This window comes from Lycorma delicatula, chromosome 8, assembly GCF_047948215.1.
Source record: "Lycorma delicatula isolate Av1 chromosome 8, ASM4794821v1, whole genome shotgun sequence".
Classification (NCBI taxonomy): Eukaryota; Metazoa; Arthropoda; class Insecta; order Hemiptera; family Fulgoridae; genus Lycorma; species Lycorma delicatula.
In genome coordinates this window covers 105,783,398-105,808,212 of record NC_134462.1, presented here as the reverse complement: position 1 = coordinate 105,808,212, position 24,815 = coordinate 105,783,398, and the positions used below count along the sequence as shown (strand labels likewise).

The following is a 24,815-nucleotide window of genomic DNA, read 5'->3' as shown; positions in this document are numbered from 1 at the left end:
ACACACACACACACACACACACACACACACACACACACACACACACACACACACACACACACACACACACACACACACACACACACACACACACACACACACACACACACACACACACACACACACACACACACACACACACACACACACACACACACACACACACACACACACACACACACACACACACACACACACACACACACACACACACACACACACACACACACACACACACACACACACACACACACACACACACACACACACACACACACACACACACACACACACACACACACACACACACACACACACACACACACACAGAGACACACACACACACACACACACACACACACACACACACACACACACACACACACACACACACACACACACACACACACACACACACACACACACACACACACACACACACACACACACACACACACACACACACACACACACACACACACACACACACACACACACACACACACACACACACACAGTAATGTGCAGATTAATTCGAACACAAGAAAGTAATTTATTAAAACGTAACTTTATTTTTAAAAAAAAAATCATACGTGTACAATTTGAGTATCTAGTAATTAAAATGCCCTCCTTTATTCTTCATCACTTCATAAACATACTTTGTCATCTATTTAATACTGTACTACACACTTGTTTGATTTCTTCATCACAAAACCATACTGATAATATTGCTTTAATGAGATCATTTTTGGAGTAAAATTCTTTAGTCATTTTTTAACTATTGCTCAAATATTTTCAACTGGGTTTATGTTATCAGTCCATGGGAGCACTTTAATGTTTCATTCTTCAAAATATTTTTCCACTTTTTCAGCAGTATCGTATGGCACCAGATCTTGTTGGAGCACTTCATTGCCTAGTAGAAATTTGTTTTGAAGTTGTGTCACAACCCACATCTGAGGGTCTTCAGTTGTGAAACAACTCCAAAAACTCTTTTCTGGGGATGTTTAACTGATTGTTGGATATGAGCCAGTATATGTATTTTCATCTGATGCTTTTCTACCATAATGGTATGGAACCCTTTGCCCCTGTAATAAAAATATGACTCATCAGAAAACACAACATCTTTCCAGTCTTCTTTGATTCAGTTAGCATGTGCTTTAGCTCACAAGAGCCTTTATTTGCACTTTGTAGTGTTAAAAGCAATTTTTAGCTGGCTGACAAGCTTTCTGTCCAGCTGCAGAAAGTTGGCATCAAGCAGCTGTCACATGTAAATCTGTTTCACTGGCTGCTAGTTCTTGATTTAAGTCCACAGTAGACAATTTTGAATTAAGTTTACTTTTTCTCACTAATAACTTATCCGTCTTGGTGTAGTTTTCCTTTTACAGCCTCATTCGCCTTCCCTTTGAGGTGAAAAGGAACCAGTTTCTTTAAATTATTTAAAAATACCATTCACTGTCCTTAGTCCAAAATCACATTCAGAAGTTATTTGTCATGCCATACTGGTATACGCAGAAAGAGAAACAACTTTTGAATGCTTTCTAGGAGTTATGTCTGTTATTATATATTCAAGATAACAGAACAAAAAATACGATTGTGTAATAAAAAAACTGATGTGGGCACCACATAACTTCCTTGTATGCCTATTAAATTACATATACACATTTTTTGCTGTACTTCATTTAAATTTATTTCATTTGAAAGCGAGATATGATCTTCCAACTCTAATAATGTAGACAGTTACACAATTGCATTTTGATGGATATCACACTGCATCACATTTTTTTGTGGTGTCTGTACCAGCATTTTATATTAGTTTATAAATTAATTTTGTTTTACATTGCTCTAGTAGTTATGTGGTGTAAGTGAGAACATGTCAGAACCGTAACCATGCACACATCAGTTCCAATCCGACTTCATAAACACATATTATTTTTTAACTTTTTTTTTTAATTTAAATAAATTGATTTATTAATAATTAACCTCTGTAAAAATTTTTGAATTAAAATGAGAAGAACATAACATTTTATTTCTCTAACAACTTCTGATTTTTTTCATTTTTTTTTTTTTATTGTTACTATTGAATTATTATTTATTGCAAAACTTTTTTTTACAATCAAAGATCAATAATTATTAATAAATTAATATATTTAAATTAAAAAAAAAGGTTAAAAAAGGAGATGAAATTTGATGTGAACCGATGTGCCTTCCCCATGTAAGGTCCAAATATTTCATTAATTAAAATTTTATTTGGCTATAACTCTGGAATCAATGAAAATAAGTACCACTTATGTATGATATATTTTTGAAAAGCTTTCAATGATGGCTTATTACTGGTGTTAAAAAAAGTCCAAAATCTAAATTTTTTGGATTTTGGGTTTTTTTAGACACTTTTGTTCCAGTAAACTCAATCAAAATGGGAGATGCACAACTAGATGTTTCAACCGCAGTCCTAAATCCAAAATTTCAACAAATTATGGCTAATTGATTTTGAGTTATGCGAGATACTAATGTATGTATGTACGTACGACGTCACACCGAAACTAGTCAAAATGAATTCAGGGATGATCAAAATGGATATATCCATTGAGATCTGGACACCGAAAATTTTCAAGATCACAATACTTCCTCCTTTACTTCTTAGAAGGAAGTAAAAATGAAATAAACTTCCACAAAAGACTATCTATAAAATGAAAACTGCTAAATAAACAAAGAACAATAATGTCAAATTACACAGACAATTAAAGAATGTGTGTGTGTGGTCAAGTAGTGACCACACTTTTTGATATAAACAAAAAATTTATTGTGTTCAGATTAATTTGCATGCTACTATATATATATATATATATATATATATAATAATCTACTTTAATGAAAGTTTTATTTATATAATACAGGTTGTAAAAATGAAATATTTTGAATTGTAAATTTGGCAGAATTTTTAGCTGATACTGGCAGGCTTATAATGGTGGCAGTTAGATTTCCTAAATAAGCCATTTAGTACTTACAGAACAGTAGCAGGAGAAACAGATGCCTTTCCTATTAAACAATTTTACAAAAACGGTATGATTTTTATATAAATTAAAACTTATATGATTTGAAGCTTATGAAATGTTATTTCCAGAATTTTTTACTAAATAATTTTGGGGCAAATGCAGGAGTTACAGTATAGGATGTGTAAACAGAGTTAAGAATGCAGGAGTTACAGTATAGGATGTATAGAGTTAAGAATTAAGTTTACATCTGGTTGAAGTTGGACATGCTTAGTTTCCTCAATGAAGTTTTGTGTTTTTCAGTGAAATATAAGTGACTTTTTAAGTTCATTTTGTATTAAAGTGTATGCTCATCTGTTTCTTTATCATCAGTGTTTTTGTAAAGCAATTTAAGCCAGTAAGTAGTATTTTATTTAACAAAATGAATATATTTAGGTTAGTTATGAAAAAAAAATTACATGCTATACATGTCGTACACCGGAATAAATTGGCTACAGGCCAGTTGGGCTGTATTACCATGACGTACATGAAATAGGGCTGTTTACTGTTATCATTGTTTACTTTCCTACTTTTTTTATGATAAACTGCCTAACTATTTGGCATATTTCGCAAGTACCTTTATTCTTATTGAATTTCACTCTTTGTTCATTTAATGTTGAAGAAACATTTTCATCATTAAATTATTTAATTTACTTTAATGCCCAATTATACTATTTTGTTTGATTTGTTGAAAATGTCAGTGAACCTCAACAGTTTTCATTATTATTGGAAAAATTAAAAGTGGAAATCAAAACAGAAAACACTACTTTAAGTAATTATTGTCTACTCCAAGAACAAAACAAAAGGCTAGTTGATTTGAACATGGAAAATTAAAAAATTCCAGTTAGAATTATAAAAAAAAAAATTAAATTCATTCATTAAATTGATTCGATGAAGAGGGAGACAATACAATATTTTACAGAATTGCAAAAATGTGGATAATTGTGAAAAGTAAAAAGGAAAAAAATTAGATTTATGTAATAAGTTTATGATAGTCTGCATAAAAGATCAGAAATTAATTCTGTAATAAGATTAGGTATTGAATCAGGTAAGAGAATCAATTTTTTTCATTGGCTCTTGTAACTATTTAAAAGAAAATTACAGTTCTGCACAACTGTGGAAAGCTTAAGGGTAGTAACATTTTTATCTCTACATTTTATAACAAAAAGTGAATCAATCTAAAAACTTTGTTTGAAAGAGGAAGTATTTACAGAAAGCATACTATACCCTGAATCCCAGAATAAACGAATCTTTATAGATGAAAAATTCTATCATTACAATGAACTCTGCAATGATTTCTTCAATAAAAATGTTATTTAGGAAATTGGAATATGGAAAAAAAATTTAGGAAAAGTAAAAGAATTTTTGCTAAAACAGGTGACCGGTCATGAAAATTATCAACTTTTTTTCATTCTGAAGTAGATCAGTATCTTTTAGTAAATCAGTCTAGAATTAATGATAAACCTAACACTGAAAGTATCAATGAATAGAAGTACATTTATATTAATTATCTTTTTTAATTTACCCGGTATTTTAGTTAAACTACAGAAATTCTTTTAGTTAACCACAAATCTGTTTATAATTTGAAAATTTTATTTATGACGAAAGACATTTCAAAGTTAAAAAATAAATTTTCAACCTATGAAGTAATTCAGTATTCTGCTGTTAAACTTCTTTATTCAGGCAGGCAAGTGGAGGCACTAATTACAGAATCATAAAAGGAAATAAATATGATAAAGTATTTAGATTTTGCTGATAATGATATCATAGAATTGAATTTGGATTCTCAAGCAATATATTTAATTAAGTGTGAAAAGTAGAATTTCTTGATAATGGGGAATTTTAATAAAAACTCTGTGATACAACACGTTATCCTAGAGAATATTATTTTTAATATCTATCACTTGGAAAGAGTTAATAGAAACTCTTTACAGATAGAGTTAAATAATCAGGAAACTTTGTTGTTCTTTTTTTATGACTTTAATCTAGTTTTATTGAATGGTCAGATAGCAGGTGATGATGAACATGTGTACAGCTTTATGCAGTAAGTTTTTTGATCCTATTGTAAGAATGACAATGTTTGTACTTTTTGTAACAGTGTATTTGTTTTGGAAAAGGAAATAAAGATTGATTTTAAACCACTGAGAAACAAGAAAGTTGTAAACAACTAGTTGTCATGTTTTCAAAGAAAGACCAAGTAAGAAACAAAATGAAAACTGGTACAGATTTTAAGTCGCCAAAAGAAATTTCTATTGCTCATTGAAAAAAAATTAAGAAAAGAAGTTTAAAAGAGCCATATATTTAATTTTTTGTAATTTGTTCTAATGAAATTCATGATCCTAAATCTAAGCATGGACCTTTTGATTTTATAGTGTATAAAAAACTGATTCTCTCATTAATACTTACTAAAAATTATTTTCATATTTAACTAAACTTCCATATTTAGCAAACTATTCATGATTTTATGCAAAATATAACTTTTTTCATTTAAAAATTTTTCCAAATGAAGTAATTATTAATTTTTTTAAAAACAACCATAAGATTTCCAATGATTTATATTTCAGTTAAAATATTGGTAATTATTTAGAAAGATAACGCGCATTCGAAAGTCAATAACCTTAGCTTATATTGTCATTTTTACTGTGCTAATTGTAAATTTATTATTATACAAAGGGTTTCGTTTAATTTAGTTTTCTTGTAATTTAATCATGTTAATGTTTCATTACAATCTATCAATAACTGAAATTGTCGCAATTTTATTGAAATTAAGAAATCAAGAAATTCATGGTTACAATTAGGTAACTAATGATTCTGTACAATATCAACATAACCTAACGCTCATTAAGGTCTAATTTAACCTCATTAAATATTAAATTTGGCAATTTAAAATGTAAAAACAAGAGAATACTGATACAAATTCAAACATTACTCTCGCCGAATATGTATTTTTTGATAATCATTTTAAAGTCTTTATACATTAAAAACTACAATAAGGCAATAATTTCTTTTGTATATTTGCAATCAATGTGGAGCAAAACAACAATTTATGTCACGATTATTGACTTTTGAATACGTGTCATCTTTCTTAATAATTACAAAAATATTCTTGCGAATTTTATACTTAATATTCTCTGGTAATTTCTTACTGCTTGTAAAACAAACAAAATATTATTATCGCAGATATGATAATATTAATTCCAATAAAGTGTGAATTTTATATACACTTTAAGAAGGTGAGAGACCCAAAAATTTACATAGGTCTTTATTAGGAAATTCTGTGAGAATAATTTACTCTCTCCAAAAGGGAAAAATATTCCAAATGCAAAAGAAAAAATTGTAATCCCTTCAGATCAAGAACTTCAAGAATGAGAAAAGCTCCATTAAATTCTCAACTGAATTGAGGTTGAATTGAAAAAAAAAGAATAAACATAAATTGCGATGAGTGTTTTTAAAAATTTTGCAATTGATGGTTGGTTATCACAAAAATTATAGTCGATCAAGCAAACGGTAAATTCTGGCTTAAATTTACACTAAAATGCTGTAAAAAATACACAATTAGCAGTTATTTAGGGGAGCACCACACAAAAAAAATGTGTTTAACATGGATTGTAACACAATAGTTCATATGATTATCCTAATAACAAATATATAAAAACATACGTTTTGGGAAGTGTTACAATACGTATGTTTGACAATACTTATGTAATTTTAATACTTTAAATACATAATAATATTATCTATATTTACATTCTATTAAATAAACCACCTAGTACAGAATATTGAGATAAGACATATCTTTTATTTAATAGAATTTAAATATAATTTAACAGTACAGAGAAATAACATAAATCTTAAAAAAGATTAATTTCAGTAAAGTAATATATATACATAAATATATAGAAATATCTTAAAAAATAAACTTACTTGATTATTAGTAACCCCTCTAAGTGTAATATTGAGAGATTTTTTACAAAAAGGTGCTAATGCTAAAATTACTTCTAAATAATAACCTATACCACGTAGTCGACAACATTCATGAATAAGAGAACCACCAATCAAAGATCCTGGTGTAAAAGAAAATGCTGTACCAGTCTCATTAACTTCTAGCCACGTTCCATTTGACATTTTATCTAAGAGTCGCAGTAAATTTACTTCATATTCTGAAAGAAGATCATTAAAAAAATTCAATAGTATTTACAAAAGATAAAAGTTTAAAGAATTTAAATACAGAAAGCACTGTCCAGTGATAAGATGCACAAACTTCCATCAACACTGATATTATACCAAGTGAACAACTGAAAACTGAACCAAGCCAGCTCAAACTACAGTTATTTGAGTATCACCTTTAATCCTGCTACTACTATTGGTTGTTTGTTACTACTTTTTTCTAATGTTGTCAGCATAAACTGTTCATGATTAAATATAGTAGTTCTGTTCTTTGCAGTTGTGTATATCTAAAATACCTTATTCAATCAAGGAAACGGTTGTTACAGTGAAAGCTTACAGCAGAATATGGTTAAAAATGGTGTACGGCCATAGCCAATATTCAAAGAAAAATTTCTACCAATCTGAAATAACCTATACATAAGTTATTACAGCAAAGTGATGTAAATATAGTTCTTGCCTTAAGATTCTTCATGATTTTGAAACCATATCGTATAACAACTTCAACTGTGTGACAAGACTTAAGAGACACAGACAGAACAAATGTTTTTTCATTTTCTTATTAATTTTCTAATAAATCTTTGTATATTTTTTTAAAAATCCTGTATATTTGACATATAAGCTTCAATAAATTATAATTTAAGTAATAGCATATAATAAATAAGTCATTTAATAAATACAACCCCGATCTGTGCGGTAGAAAGACTAACTTCATCTGGGCTTGAATATATATACATACATGCAAGACTTAGTATTATACTCAAGGGTAGATTTTTACACTGTATTCTTACCTCACAAGTTTTGACCTTACGAAGTAAATTAAATCAGTTGACAAAAAAGGTAATTAAAGCTCGACTTTCTTGACGAAAGTTAAGCATTTTTAGTCTTAATACTACCTTTAGAAAATATTCGAATTTTATACTTAAAAGCTACTCAAATCTTACCTTTTAAACCAGGTTCATCATCCCGAGTTCTTATATCGGTAATTCTGATAGCCTTACCACTGACAACCGATAATAAGAGTCGCTGTCGCATGTAATTGCTGCCCTTAAAGCACAGAACATTTGAATTATCCGCTGCCATAGTTAAATAATCAGTTCTGTAAAAACAGCAAAAATCTGGAAAGATCCACAGAATTATCTACTAATTAAACAGTAATCAAAATACAGAACTGCAAGTTAATCCATCTCAATAAATGTCATAACTTGATAAAATATACACATTGAATTCACGTGTAATGGTACACATAACCTTTATTTGATAATTCGTACACGAATGAACGGTATAAAGGATGGCAATCTTAGTGAATGGTAACAATTTGTTGGTTCGTTCACTCACTCTACTCAATCTATATTTTTCTTGGCACTTATTTCTACTTAAATTATTTGTATCTCAAAATACTATTAGTAAGGCCTCCAAATCTCTTCTAAAATACAAAATAAGTTGTAGTTCATCGTTCAAGCTTCCGGATCAGCTGATTTCTTTCCTTGCAAGGTTCACAATAATTTCATCTATATCGTCTTCGTTAAAATAAATATGTAGCACGTCGATGTCCGAATTACGGTCAGGCATGGCATGGCATGACATTTTCACGGGCTACTAATTGTTATTTCTATTACGGTCATAGCTCAATTGTTTTTAAACTGGGCCAGTAGAAAGAAATAAAGATGGTAACAATAGTCAGACAAACATAATTTTTACACTATAGGTGCTAAACCTATATTTTAGTCTTTAAGCTTTCTTGAGTTTGTTGACTTCATAAACAGTTTTTACGATTTATTTGACTGTATTGCTTATACTACCAAGGGCTCGAGGAAAGCATCGATATGAGCCGTATTCTAAATCGAGGCCAGTATGGCTTCATGAAAGGGGTTAGAACCGAGGATTGCATCTTAAATGCTCTTACCGAGGTGGAAAGCGCCGACTGCAAATATGTTTTGGCTATTTTTATTGATATAGAGACAGCATTTCCTTCCTTGTGTTGGAGTTCTGTCCTCTATGCTTTGGAACGCCGCAATGTTCCCGAAGCCACACAGGCCGTGGTAAGAGACTATTTGTCTAACCGAACGGCTCTGTTTAAAGATGCGCACCTAGTTGTGGAAAAGTCCGTCACCAGGGGAAGCCCGCAGGGTTCCGTTCTCGGTCCCCTGCTCTGGAACCTGGTGTTTGACGGATTTCTGGGATTGACTTTCCCAGAAGGAGTCACGGCCCAGGCTTTCGCCGATGACTGTCTCCTTTTAGTTCGTGGAGATTCACGACCACAGCTAGAAAGCAGAGCGCAGGCGGCCTTGTCAACCGCCGAAGGCTGGATGGACATGCAAAATTTAAAAATTTCTGTGCCCAAAACGAAGTTTATGCTTCTAAAGGGCGCAGACAAATTATCATGCAGTCGAAACCCCCACATTAAATATAAAGGCTGTGTAATCAGCCGAGTAAGGGTTCATAAGTACCTAGGTGTTTTGTTTGATGATAAGTTGCTGTTTAGTAACCATATTAAGCAAGTTGCGGCGGACGCTGTCTCTGTGATGCACAAGCTTAGAAGGATTGCTCGGAAAGACTACGGGCTGTCGGGCCGCCAAATGTACTTGGTGTACCGAGGCGTCTTTGAAAGTATGATCGCATACGCGGCGCCGGTTTGGGCGCATAGGTTGGAAAGGAATAGAGCACTACTTCAAAATTTAAGGAGTGCCCAGCGCAGAGCCATGATAGTATGCACTGGTGTATTTAAAACAACCTCCTACGAGGCTACTACTGTATTGGGAAAGGCTCTCCCAATCGATTTAGTGGTGAAAATTCGGGCAGCCATGTGGAAGTTGCGAAGAGGTCGGGAGGCCGAGGCATTTGGGATGCGGTTTCGAGCCGGGCCAGAACCGGAGCGGAACGGTGATCACAATGCACCGGAGCAAAATTTCGTCCAGTTGCCCATCTCCCGTCTGCGGAAAAGGCTACAAAGCGTCGCGATGGAGGCATGGCAGCTTGAATGGCACACCACGACTAAGGGTAGATCCTTGTATAATTTTATACAGGATTTGGGGGGATTGTATGCCTCGAGTTCCTTTTTAAGGGCGTCGGGTGCCCAGGTGCTCACCAACCATGTGAATCTAAACCAATATCTGTTTCGGTTTCGCCTGGTGGCTGATGAGTTGTGTGTCTGCGGGGAGGTCCAGTCTAATGTACATATGATGTACGACTGCCCGGCCCTTGGGGGGGCCAGAGACCGAGCCACCCTGGAACTTAGAGGTCAGGGGGAAACCTGGCCGCTCACAAGCGGCGAGGCAGTGTGGTGAGAGCCGCACTGTCGGACCGTGTGGGAGTTCCTCGATGAGGTTGCTATGTTCAACCGTCATCGGTAAATTTAAGGGATTCTTAAATGTAATTGCATTTGGACTCCTACAGCTTTGCTGCTGGAAACCAACCTTGGTAATAGGGCTGGCCATCAGCCAAATCAGCTCCAAGCGCTGTTAAATGGTGGACAGGTACTAGCTGGCATACAGCGACCGAGGCGTGGCAGCCAAAATTGCTGTCTTTCAAATTTTTTTTTGACGTATAGTTTTAAATTGTACAAGGGGTGCGCCTCCCCGATCTAGTTTTATGTTTGACAAGTGAGCGATTGGGACACTTCAGCGGGTGCTGTATGGCGCCCTGCTTGATTCGCTCACGCACGTTAGGTAGCTCACTAGGAGCTTTTAGGATTTGGGTCGCTAAACCGTTTTGAGGCTCAGTAGCCGTTCTTGGCACGGAACATTTGGTCTATGCTCTAGGGCGACCGAATGGGGTGGTGGTGGGAGAAATGCCAGTTAACCAAATACTACCAAGGGAGTGTTTGTTGGTGTTATAAACAAACATGTTGGACTGCCTTAAGGAGTGGCCAACGCTGGCGAGAGCAATCTCCGCCATTATAAGAGGGCGCCTGTCAGCCAAAAGTACCAGGCTCTTTGTAAGGCTGCAGCTAAGCAGCGAAGGCGACTTCAGAGAAGTGTAGAGTTTTCTGAATTCCAAGGGAGTCGCCATTCACTCCTTCCAGCTCCCAAAAGATAGCGAGCTCAAAGTGGTTATCCGGGGCATCCCGAAGAAGTAAAAGAGGAGCTGACCTCGCTCAGTTACGAGACAATTTCAGTTAAAAAGCTAACGACAAGGGACGGAAGGGAAACGGTTAGGCAAACTCTCAGACTGCTACAGTGGAACGCCAATTCAGTAGTAGGCAAGACAGCAGAACTTTGCCGTCTGGCTGAGAATCTACTAATCGACGTGATTGTCTGAGACGTGTCTGAACGCGAACAAACAACTGACCATTCGGAATTACTTTACTTATAGAACGGATAGGCCAATACGACCCGGACGTCCTGCCAGCGGCGGAACCACAACTTTAGTCCACAGACGCCATATACACACGCGGGTCGACCTCCACACTAACGTGATGGAGCAGACTTGTGTACATGTGGAGCATCTAAGCACGGTGTATCGGCTGATTTCGGCTTATAATAAACCAAACTCAGCGGTACCCGACGCAGATCTAGATGCCGTGCTAGAAAATTGGGATGGGCCCATGATACTCATGGGTGACTTCAACGCTAAGCACGAGTCTTGGAATAGCAATCTGAGAATTGCAAATGGCAGGTTGCTATACTGACGAGCACACCGGTTAGTCGTCATAGGCCCCGAGGTGCCCACCTTCGTTCATCGAACGGGCAGATCGAGACCTCATGTATTCGACATCGCAATTATGAAGGCGGTAACAACTCCGGTCATGATTGAAACGATAGAAGACCACAGCTTGGACCACTCTCCTGTCTTATTGGAGTTGGACCAAGCAGGGGGCGGCCGAGACCTCCCGACTATACTCCGAAGGTCAATGAATTGGAAAAGGTTCTATGAAACTCTCCTACGGAATTAAAGGCCAGCGCATCCTGAACTCCTGACCACACCGAAGGAAATCGACGACACGGTCGAACGCGTCATATCGTCAATGACCGAGACTCTGTCCAACAGCTCTACGGAAAAGACCACGAGGCCTATCCGTAATAATCTCACACCTCACGTCTATGATGCTATAGCAGAAAAGCGCCGACTGAGGAGGAGATACCGAATCACTCTGTCCCCCGATGATAAAAGGGCTTTTTATATTCAAACGGACAGAATGAAACAGCTGCTGGTACAACATCGAGAGGATTCGCGGAATGAATACCTCGCCTCGGTCTCAGACGACCACTCCTCGGTGTTCAGGCTAAACAAAAAACTACGAGAAGGAAAGAAGTCCCACCACCCGTTTGTGAGGCAACAAATCCTTCTGGCATATTCGGAGACGGATAGGGCTGAGGTTTTCGCCGACATCCTGGAGAACCAATTTACTCCAAACCCCCCTCCCGCCTCGAAGGACGACCACACAACCGAGGTAGAGTCCTTCCTCATAGATTATTTAGCACAGGTGGAGGACCCCCACTAGAAATAGACCAAGTCACTGAGGCGGAGGTTTCCGCTACAATCAAAGCCACAAGCCCTGACAAGGCTCCAGATGTTGATGGGATCGGTGCCCGCACATTCCGGAATGTTTCACCCGCTCTTATAGCGACCATAACCACAATATTCACGTCAATTTTGTACGTTGGATATTTTCCGAATTGCTGAAAAACTGCAAAGGTTGTATGCCTACCCAAACCTGGGAAAAGTCTGCTCTTTCCCTAGAATTACAGGCCGATTTCCTTATTACCAGTGTTGTTAAAGTTATTCGAAAGGATTTTCCTGGAAAGACTTAGGTGACATTTGGAAAAAGGAGTACGGCCTGAGCAATTTGGATTCAGGGAGAGCCAATCGACGACCTCAAACTGGTTAAAATAATAGTCTTGTCGGAGGCCTAAAAAGAAAAGCGGTACCTGCAACCATTTCTCTAGATGTAGCTAAAGCCTTTGACAAAGTTTGGCATAGCGGCTTGCTGTATAAATTCGCACATACGACGATTCCCTGTCGCTATGTCAAATTGATACGGTCTTATTTACTAGACCGACAATTTGTTGTACGCGTAGGGAAAACAATAGACTGCCGCCAACGAGCAGTGCTTTCGCCATTCTTGTACACGGCCTACGTCAACGATATGCCGCTGTCGGAAGGAGTCAAAACAGCTCTATAAGCAGACGACACGGCATATTATTATGAATCCGGAAGTGTAGATTACGCGATCGAGAGACTCCAACGGCAATTGGATCTAGTAGAGCCGTGGCTCGATATGTGGAGAATCAAGGTCAACGGTGAAAAATCGGTGACAGTGATGTTCATATACAAGACACATGCTCCAGCCAGGTAGCTGGAAATCTCAGGAGAGAAAATCCCCTTTGTGAAAACAGTCAAGTACCTGACAGTAGTCCTGGATAAACGGCTCACCTTAGGAGAACATGTTAGACATGTGACCCAAAGGGGAAAGGCCGTCAGGGCCTCACTATACCCAGTACTGAACAGTGCCAGCCCATATCCACTGGCGACCAAATTGCTCATTTTTCGGCTATACGTCCTGCCGATTCTAATATATGCTTACCCGGCTAGGGGAGCTTTGTTGAACTCCACGCTGCAAAAGAAATTAGAAGCCGTCCAAAACATAGCGTTGCGGACGATATTTGGAACACCGTGGTTCGTCAGAAACGTCACTCTTCGCTACGATGCGGGACTACACACCGTATCCAAGGTGGGCGTGGTGCAGGCACGCAGACTGTTGGGGAGAGCGGCCGTGTCTGAACACGGTCATCTCCGGGAAATCTGCCGAGAGGACCGTACTCCACAGGGTATAAGAAAACGGCCTCTTGCCGTATTAAACGAACCACCGTGAAGAGGCGGTAAGAGAGTCAAAAAATGACAAACCAGGCTTAGGAGCCCGTGTATCGTGTAACCTATAAATGGAAACCGCGCGAAAATGACCGTTTTCACAATTAAATTTTGTTAAAACTATAAAAGGCTAGACAACGCCCCACACTGTCCCAAGAAGAGACCACAATCTCATTTAGTCAGCATATGCGACTCCCTCTGGAGAACAGGCTGCATTTCTCCCTCCAAATAACTATGGCTCATTCACCTATGGCGCATTCCTGCTAGCCCATAGGTGCTGTACTAGCCCATAAAGTGCCCTACTTGCCAAATATGTTATTTAAGTACATTGACTGGTTCTATGCAGCTCTACAAGATTCACTATCTAGTGTCAATTGTTTCATTTTAGTAAACAGCTTACATTGTAGATCCCTAACAATTTGTTTTACATAGTCTAAAAGTGCCCTACTTGCCTAATATGTTATTTAAGTCCATTGACTGGTTCTATGCAGGTCTACAAGATTCACTATCTAGTGTCAATTGTTTCATTTTAGTAAACAGGTTACATTGTAGATCCCTAACAATTTGTTTTAAATATTCTAAAACTTGCCTACTTGAATAATATGAATTCAATCATTTGACTGGTTTCATGCAGCTTTACAAGATTCTCTTTCTAGTCCCAACTCTTTCATTTAATTAACCCATTTATATCTTTAGCCTGTAACAATTTGTTTTAAATATTCTAAAACTTGCCTACTTGAATAATATGAATTCAATCATTTGACTGGTTTCATGCAGCTTTACAAGATTCTCTTACTAATGCCAGTTCTTTCATTTAATTAACCCATTTATATCTTTAGCCTGTAACAATTTGATTTAAATATTCTAAAACTTGCCTTCTTGAATAATATGAATTCATTCATTTGACTGGTTTCATGCAGCTTTACAAGATTCTCTTTCTAGTCCCAACCCTTTCATTTAATTAACCCATTTATATCTTTAGCCTGTAACAATTTGTTTTAAATATTCTAAAACTTGCCTACTTGAATAATATGAATTCAATCATTTGACTGGTTTCATGCAGCTCTACAAGATTCTTCTTCTAGTGCCACTTCTTTCATTGAATTACCCCATTTTTATCTTTACCCTGTAACAATTTGTTTTAAATATTCTAAAACTTGCCTACTTGAATAATTTGAATTCAATCATTTGACTGGTTTCACATTCTCCCATTCTTCTTCTACATTTTCTATCTTATCTTTTTTACTCATACCTCTTGCGATGTCCTCTTCAAAAATCTTCTTTACCTCCTCTTCCTCAAGCTTCTCTAAATTCCACCGATTCATCTGACACCTTTTCTTCAGGCTTTTAAACCCCAATCTACATTTCATTATCACCAAATTATGGTCGCTATCAATGTCTGCTCCAGGGTAAGTTTTGCAGTCAACGAGTTGGTTTCTAAATCTTTGCTTAACCTATCTTTGCTTAATCTATCTGATACTTTGCAGTATCACCTGGTTTTTTCCAAGTGCATATTCTTCTATTACGATTTTTAATTTGGGTGTTGGCAATTACTAAATTATACTTCATGCAAAACTCTATAAGTCGGTCCCCTCTTTCATTCCTTTTGCCCAGCCCGTATTCACCCACTATATTTCCTTCCTTGCCTTTTCCAATGCTTGCATTCCAATTTCCAACTATTATTAAATTTTCATCTCCTTTTACGTGTTTAATTGCTTCATCAATCTCTTCGTATATACACTCTACCTCATCATCATCATGGGGGCTTGTAGGCATATATACGTTAACAATCGTTGTCAGTTTAGGTTTTGATTTTATCCTTATTACAATGATTCTATCGCTATGCGTTTTGAAATACTCTATTCTCTTCCCTATCTTCTTGTTCATTATGAAACCTACTCCTGCCTGCCCATTATTTGAAGCTGAGTTAAATATTCTAAAATCACCTGACCAAAAGTCGCCTTCCTCTTCCCACCGAACCTCATTAATTCCTACTACATCCTAATTTATCCTATCCATTTCCCTTTTAAACTTAAAAAAAGAAATAATAAAACAGCTAATGACCAAAATTACTAACTTATACTTGGTGCACACTTTAGACAAAACAGTCTTTTTCAGACCCTAGCTGATAAGTGAACAAGGAACATTTAGTATAGGAAGCAATTATATTATATCACCTGTGCCACTGAGGCAGTTAGATTTCTATTTAGCATTAAATAAGTATATAAAATAAATTGAATTACTGAGATATATTATAAAGTGGTACATCATAAAATATCAACCCTCCCACAATAAAAGAAGTCTACTAGTGGTTGGTTCTCAACTAGCACTGGTTGAGATGAAGAATTACAAAGCAGCAGGAGAAGATTAGACTTTTGTAAAGATCTGGAAACATGCAAGAAGATTAGCAAAATTTCCCTTCATTAACAGCTTGTCAACATCTGGAGCAAAGAACTCCCAGAACACTGGATGACAGCTCTCATCCATCCACTACACAAAAAAGGGGATAAAAGAGACCCTAACAATTACATGAAAATCTCACTCCTAGACACAACATACAAAATTCTTTCAAGAATTATCCTCAACAGGATCGGTCCACAACTCGAGAAAGAACTAGGAGAATACCATGGAGGTTTCAGATTCTAGAGGAGCTGTCCAGACCAGATCATGAGCCTCAAGCTAATAAAGGGTAACAATAGGAAAAGAAATATGCTGTACAGTCTGATATTGAAAATGATGATGTAATAGAACACGGCTTGCTGAAAATGACAATGTGGCTAACACTAATGATGAGTTAGTTGATCAACGATTAGCTAATTGCTATAATTTTGTTTATAAATTTGTATTCAACCTCCTTTCACTACCTGAGTTACTACCTTTGATTTTATTAATGTAATAAACAATCATGAGATCGTGTAAAACAATCATGAGAGCAAGGTGGCAAAGTGACTGGGCGACTACTGTCGATAATATACTACGACGGATTAAAGATTCAGTGTTGCCATGGGACTCTTCTTGCAGAAAAACTCATCGTGAGGAAGTAGTCCTCTGCCGATTACAGATAGGACATACGAGGATCACACACGAGTACCTAATGTAAGGAGGACACTCATCCCTATGCACTCGATGCAACTGCCGCATGACTGTGTACCACATTCTCATAGACTGCATATGTTATGCGGCGTTGCGTCGTAAATTTAATCTACCCAGAAACATCCGTGGTATCTTGTACAATAATAATGAAATTTTTAACTGGATGTTTCTGTTTTTGCGTAGTACTAGGTTACTGCAAAAAATTTAATATTATATATATTTTTATGCTAGAAGAGTTTTTGATAAGTTTTTCCTTTACTTTCAATTTTGATTTTTTTGGTTCTATGTCTAATTTTATTATCCGAGAAGGGAGCCTTTTGCACAACCTATCGGAATTAGGTAAGTTTTATATAGTTTCTTTTTTCTATTATTTTAGCTTATATATTTTAAAGACTCCGTCTGCGATATTAGTTTTAACAAATTTTTATTATATGATTTATATTAATTTTAAACCATATAAGTTTTATTATTTTAGAGTTATTTTGCCTTTTTTTTAAAGAAAATTCCGGGCGATGATAACGCACAGTCGTTTTTCACCCCCCCCCCAAAAAAAAGAGATGATATACTTAGACTGGAATATACATAAGCATAATAAATGCTTATATTGATGACAAGCTTAATGTTTTATTAAGGCACTTCGAAGCGAAGAAACTGTGCTTTGATTTTGTTGCAAATTCTTTTTTTTATTCAAATAGGGGTTTAAATAAGAAAAATATTATCACTGCATTAAGATTTGAATTTATCTCAATTAAAATAACTTTCTTCTGTGGTTCTTATTAGGCATACAGAATGATTAATAAAAGTCACAGTTCTAATTTTGCTACTGTACAGAAGAAATATTTTTCATAACACAAGGCTCAATTAAAAAAAAAAAAAATTATTGTGCTTGTACATATTTTTAATTTCACAAGAAATTTGAAAAGGAATTTCCTTTAACCTGGATGCATGTTCTTACCTAATTCATGACATTTACACATAATGTGTAAAATTTCAGTTTCACTTTCATTGTTAGTTTTCAGTTCAAGTATATGAAGAAGATTGAATTGAAAAACTAATTTTTTAAATATTTCCTAAGGAAAAATCTGGTGATGCGATAATCTAGAGATCTTAGTGGCCACAAGACTTTTGATATCAGGTGATGATCAAAGAATGATTGTAGTGCTGTCATTTCTTAGCAGTATCACATGTAACATTGTTTTGCTGAAATCAACATTCTTGTTTATCACTCTCTTATAGTGTGATATTAAGTAACAGATTAAAATTGACTTCTTTACAGCATAGAAAGAGACTGCATGCTAAATATTTATTTTATGAGTAAATTTATATTTACACTTGTAAATTTTACTTACAAAGTGTAAGTGTTGTTAAAAGTAATGAAAAATTTAGTCATTTATATTAAAAAATCAAAATATTGACCTGTATCAAACGAGGTAGCAAATTTTTTTTTTGTAGCAGCACAAAAATCTGGTGAAAACTATTTATATATTTCCATTTTCAAGTAACTACAGGCTAACTGCCCAATTACAACTGATTTACAGAAACAAACATTCGTTTATACTGGTATGTTGTTAAGAGCTTACAATTTTCTTTTCATATAAATCTTTCGAATCAGTTGAAACATGAATTTTTGTATAATGTGAAAAATGCTAAGCCAGATGAAATTTTAACCCAGGATTTACCATATGAAAGGGAGAAATGCCATCGTTCAACCGTGGAAGTTGTCACCACTTTATAATATAAGTCCAGTATTATTATTAGGACTTTGTTATGCTCTGTTGCAATTTTTAATAAATCAACAATCCATTTAAGAGATCTAACCAATAATTTATTAAAAATAGAATTAAACAATTTTATGGAAATATTATTACTTTGTAAATCAATTTTTAAGTAATACTAATTGAAAACCTCCTCAGTTTTCTGAACCTTTATTTAATGTAGACAAATAATTTTCATTAATTTTTCTAAATTGCTTTTTTTTGGTACTTAATTTATATATATTTAGTACCTTCACATATTTTCTTTCTATTATTTAATTAATTTATTACTTTTAAGAATTAATCATTTTTTTACTTTTAAGGACTTTAATCACTTTATTGTTTTAGTTTATAAATAATTGTGTGTTTTGTAATATTTGTATTTATTGTTGGTTATGATCAAGTTTGCAGTTTCCCTTATTTAACCACGAAAATCCTGGGGAAATCTTCTTTTTTTACTTTTGGAGCAGCTTACCTATTCTCGCATGCTGGTTTTATGAATGTATAATAGTTACACTTTTATCAGAATAAAATAACTATTTGCGTAAATGTGATTGTAAAAAAGGTGAGGATTTTCACTGCTCATTCAGCCATCTGGGTGAAAAACAGGTTACTCACTAAATAAAAATGATCCAGCTCCAATTTCTCATTTTTATCAGTAAAAAATTAAACCCTACTTCAGTGCTACAGCCTCAGCCAAATTAGTTCAATTTTTTAAAGGTTATTTATCAGATATTATACTCTTGACTTACTGGGAACTGGAATTTGGGGAAGTGTAAGCTGAAAGATTCGAAAGATTTATATGAAAAGAAAATTGTAACAAAACTCTTAACAACATAGCTGACCCAGTATAAATGAATGTTTGTTGATATGCTGCTAGTGTAGGGGCAAGGTTATTTCAACTGTTACATACAGTATAATTAAACTTCAATTCAGGTTGACAGCTGACAAATAAATGTTAAATTTACTCAGCATAAATTATACATACCTTAATTCTGAGGGTTGCTTGAAATTCCCATTTGCGTACTTTTTCTTTTCTATCTCTATTCTTGTATTTCTGATTTTCCGTTAATTATCATGCGGTCTATTGAACATAATTCTTGCCTTTTTTCCATATTAAGTCACAATTCTTCCATTCATTCTTGAATCTAACCCTTAATTCACCATTTCTCTTTTCAAATTATTTATTGTGCTATTGTTATACATCTTTATATGCTTGTATTCAAAGAATGACGAATATCGTATATTTTTTACAATCTCCTTTTGTAATTCTCATTTGAAGACCTTATTGAAATACTACTTATTCTGTGGAGTAATTATTCCCAAATGATTTCATCATATTGTTTTAAAAAGTATAGAGGAATGAAAAATATATTGGGAAGTACATTGTAGGTTTCCACCGGTTTTGACTGCAATGTTGAGATTATAGCAAGTGCTTTACAATACACCTGTCAAAATGTATCAATCGTAAATTAACTTATTTCTTTAACATGTATTGAAAGGGGCTCCTATACCCTTTTAGGATTTATTTTCATTTTCTAGTATGTCCACTAGTGACAAAGTTTTATGATTTCTAGAGAGTCTCTTACAAATGAATTTCAAATGTTAATTTTTTAACCTGTCAACCTTTCAATGTGCAGTTTTATATTACAATATTAAATGAAAAACAAATAAGAAAGTCTTTAAAAAATTATTTTAATTTTTAGAATATTTATGTTTATTACTTCCTCTGTTGAGTAGACAGTGCATATATTGCTCTATTTCACAGTAGAAAAGGGGTACATTAATTTGTTGATTTAAATTGTTTGTTGTAATTTTTATTATAGCTGTAATGATCCACATTATAAGCAAATGAAGTAAATAAATCTTTTTATTTTGATAGGTGCGTAATACATTTTGTAGATCACATAATTGTAACATAAATTATAAAAATAGAAACATAAATTATAAGATAAAAATTAGATGTGATTAAAGTCTGTGTTATTTAAAATATAATCATTTGGGTAAATACATAAAATATAATAAAAACTGTCAAAATAATTACAATTCATAATGCGCTATTGAAAATTTACAAATTACATGTAATATACCTTTAAACACTATTCAGCATTGCATTTTTTTAAAGCAATAATGATTAAAGTTGTAATAATGATATACTGAACTATATTATAAAATGTATTATTAAAGTATATCATGTTCATGTACAGGCACTCTTGGTTAAGACAATAAGATGTTACTTGTAGTGCCGAATATTGATGGTATTTTGGTGAATGGGTATTTTTGATTTTTATACTGGATGAGCAAGTTAAAACTGAACTGACTGTCTCTAACTGCAGTTATTTGCCAAGCTGCAGAATCACCTTTAACTCTGTTACTACTAATTACCACTATTGATTGTGTATGTTACTACTAGTGACTATTGTGTCAGTTGTAAACTGTTTGCGCTTCAGTGCAGTAGAGTTTGTATCAGTGCACTTAGAAATGTATTGTACAGTTTTGAAGAGTTCTGTGTTCAGTTATCAAATTGTGAAAAAGATAATGGTTTTTTTCAATGAGATGGGGAACACATCACACTTCGAATGATCACTACCATGCATTCATGCAGTTTTTACAGAAGAATGAAATGTTAGCAGCAGCAGAGGGTAGTGTCCTCCACATTCACCAGATTTGTCTAGTTGCGATTTTTTTCCTTTGGGACTATTTGAAGGATAGAATTTATGAATCAAATCCTTACACAATCGATGAACTGAAGGCAATTTCAACAAGAAATTGTTAGCGCTTACAACATTGTACATCAGCTGACTCTCAATATGATCACTCAAGCACACAAGTGCATCGCGACTAGGGTGCTCACTTCCAACATATTTTGTGGAAACATGTCAATTTTTGCTAATGTAAACATTAATTTAATTTATTCTTTTATTTCATTCATAAAATTTTACTTGTTGCAACTGTGTTTAGCCTGTAGCGGTTTGATTTTAAGTCTCTCATCCAGTATTAGTGGGTTTTGATTTGTTAGTTGTTGAACTAATAATTTTTTTTATTTTTATTTTAAAAATAACACAATAATTTCTTCCTTGAAAATTTTTACAAAATTTGTAGGATTATTGGTTGATATATATTATTATTTATTTTTTCATGCAAGTTGTGTTTTTAATTTTATTCTGGTTCATGTTGTCAGTAAATGTGAATGTGTTTTCATTAAAGTATACTAGATCAATTGAGATTAAGAAATAATAACTCCACAGTTATTAATATGCTATTCAAGTCCACACAAAAGTATTATGTGCCAAAATGACTTACACTTGAAGGAATAACCTAAAACTTCTGTCTAAATCTTTTCTAAGTACATATCAATGTATAAAGCAAGCCTCTTCTTTTTTCTTTTTAGTTATGAACACTTTAAAAACAATCCCTTAAAGTAATTATTTTATTAAAAAAAAACATTTCTATGATGAAATTACTAATTTTACTTTTGGTAAGCCTCCTGTAAAATAGTCAGGTGAGTAGTTAATAGTACGTTTGGAGGATATTTCTGCATGCTACTGAATTCTATGAATGGTAAGGTCATTCTTGTAAGATCCATTTATCTAATCTCAGATGATTTGAGAAAAAGCAATTGTCTTGCGACATATTGCAACCTTTTCTTTTTTCCTTGCAAATTCAGTAAAATTTTTAATCAAAATGCAAAGTCAGTGACATGTTGCTCCTGACTCAGGTAAAAATTCTTTGATTTCTGAAAAAATTGTAAGCAGGATCAGTGCTTTTTTCTTGGAAGTGATCTGAGCTATTCTTTCGGTGAGGGATTATATGCTATGTATTACAACTCCTCTGTAGATTTATTGTATTTTCTTATGGTCTGCACGCTTTCCTTATTGTTGAATAGATCTTTCCCGTTTTGTGGTATATCGATGGATATCAAATCCCGTAGAAGTCTCAGCACAGATGCACCATCATGAGTATGGGCATCATGATATGAATGAATCCAATTTCTTGTTCACAATAAACAGAAATGTCAATTTGGAAAGCCTAACTCCCATCTAAATACAGTTCTTTTGGTTCGTTACTTTTATTCCATATTTCAAAGGATATTTAGGAAATAAATTTAGTCGTATGATTTTATTTCATTAAGCATTAATAATGACAAGAATTTTAATGGATTTTATGTTTTTTTTAGTTTGGATTGTAATTATTAGATATTAAGATACATTTGTAATTATGGAAATTTTCATAAAAATATTTTAAAAGGTTAATTTGATTCAATAGAGTTGAAATATTTAACTTTAAACATATAAAAATTTTAAATTGTTGACAAAGACAAATCTACAGTATAAAATTAATTTTAATTAATTAACTGAAAGTAATAATAATAATGACGGTTTACAAATGATGACGATAATTATGATGATGATGAGAACAAGGTGTAAAATGATGTGTCACTTTTCCACGGTGCATTTCCTCCTTCCTTCGTAAGGCATTTACCAGCAACGGGCGCCTATCACACATCTTTAATTTCCTCTATACTGAGCGACCCCAGATTTGTCATCGTGCGATAACAACTCTCCTCCACGCTATAAAATTTTATGGAAAAATGGTTGCTCATTTATCAGAGGTATTTGGCTGCGTTCTACGCTCTGTGCTACGTTAGGACGCGGTATGGTGGTTCAACCGAATTGCCGACAACGTACATATATTATCTCCTTATCGGGTACCGTATAACTGTACCGATGACTTAACGTTTAAGATAGTTAACACCTCCACTTCAATAATGCGTTCTTATTTATTATTATTATCAAAGTAATCACCGATATTATTTTTGTTACCTTTATTATCGCTATTATTTAGTAACTCGTTAAATTATAAATTTACGTTTAAGAAATATATTCTGTGTTGGCATCTTCATTCATAAACTTTTAATGTGAGAAGTGTACAACCTACGGTTATATGCCTTATAAGAAAGATTTTAATATACTGTGAACTGCGAACTCCGCCTCTATTTACTTCTCTAGCTTATCCTGTTGGATTCATAAATTTTTATTCCCTTTATTTTTCGTCTCGTTCACTACTTTTTTGTTCGTAATATTTGTATATACCCAACCCACCTGAACAAATATACTCATTTCGAAATTCGAATAAATAAATCCTTCATACTGAAGCTCAGTAGTCTCTATAAATTAGAAAAAAAAATTAATGTTTTAAACTACCAATAAGTTTATTAATTACTCTCCCGACTCCAGCGATGTATGCTTCCCCAGCTATAACGGGAAAGTATGTAGATCGGTAAAAAAAAGTCTAAAAATATTTTACGTCTGTCCCCGATACGAGGTCGAATGTTCACGAGCTGTTAGGGAACTTGAGAGAATACATTCCTTTCTGGATCTTCGTATTAACTGGATGATCGCGAGGAGTGGTCTACAGTGGCTGGTTTTCTTCGCGCCCTTGCGGTGTGTAGATCTGCAGAGGGAGTTTAATCGAGGTACTCGATCGTGGTAGGATCCCGGGTGGCTAAGGTTCCGGCTTAGGCATTGGATTGGTTGGAGTTAGGCGCACTGGCATCGTGTCACGGTTATATTGATATTGTTTATGATTCGATTTGGGGTTCCCGCTGGTGGGGGTGGCTGCGCCGCCGGGGTTTGTTAACCCGTGCGACCGGGGACGTGGCTTCCCTGCGCCGGTGGCGGTCCTGATCGTGACTTGGTAATGCCAACAGTTGCGAGTACACAATGCGCATGTGTGGAATGCCGACCGCAGCGTAGCAGCAGCGGAATTTTAAAACGGTACTTACTTTAAAAACATGCCTTGTATGAATAAAGTATACTGCTAAGTAATGACCAGTAAATTCTTATTAAGAAAATTAAATACTGACTGACCCAGTTAAGCATTTTTTAAAAAGTAAGTGAATAAGCAATTACTTCTATTTACAACAAATTACTGACAGTCAAGTGTTTTGCGAGTGGCAGTGAAT

The 24,815-nt window shown here is 34.5% G+C and overlaps 1 protein-coding gene across 3 annotated transcripts in view; it reads right to left on the bottom strand.

The window, feature by feature from the left end:
• Positions 1 to 8,455, bottom strand: part of LOC142328684 (putative RNA 3'-terminal phosphate cyclase-like protein) — a 41,208-nt gene extending 32,753 nt beyond the window's left edge. For all 3 annotated transcript variants that reach the window (XR_012757324.1, XM_075372606.1, XM_075372605.1), the window contains exons 1-2: positions 8,138 to 8,455; positions 6,954 to 7,189 (exon numbers count right to left, since the gene is read on the bottom strand). Coding sequence is in view for 2 of the 3 variants with exons in the window: in XM_075372606.1 (XP_075228721.1) it covers positions 6,954 to 7,189; positions 8,138 to 8,276 (375 nt within the window). In the remaining variant the exon portion in view is untranslated. The remainder of the gene's footprint in view (positions 1 to 6,953; positions 7,190 to 8,137) is intronic.
• Between the last annotated feature and the right edge of the window lie 16,360 nt (positions 8,456 to 24,815).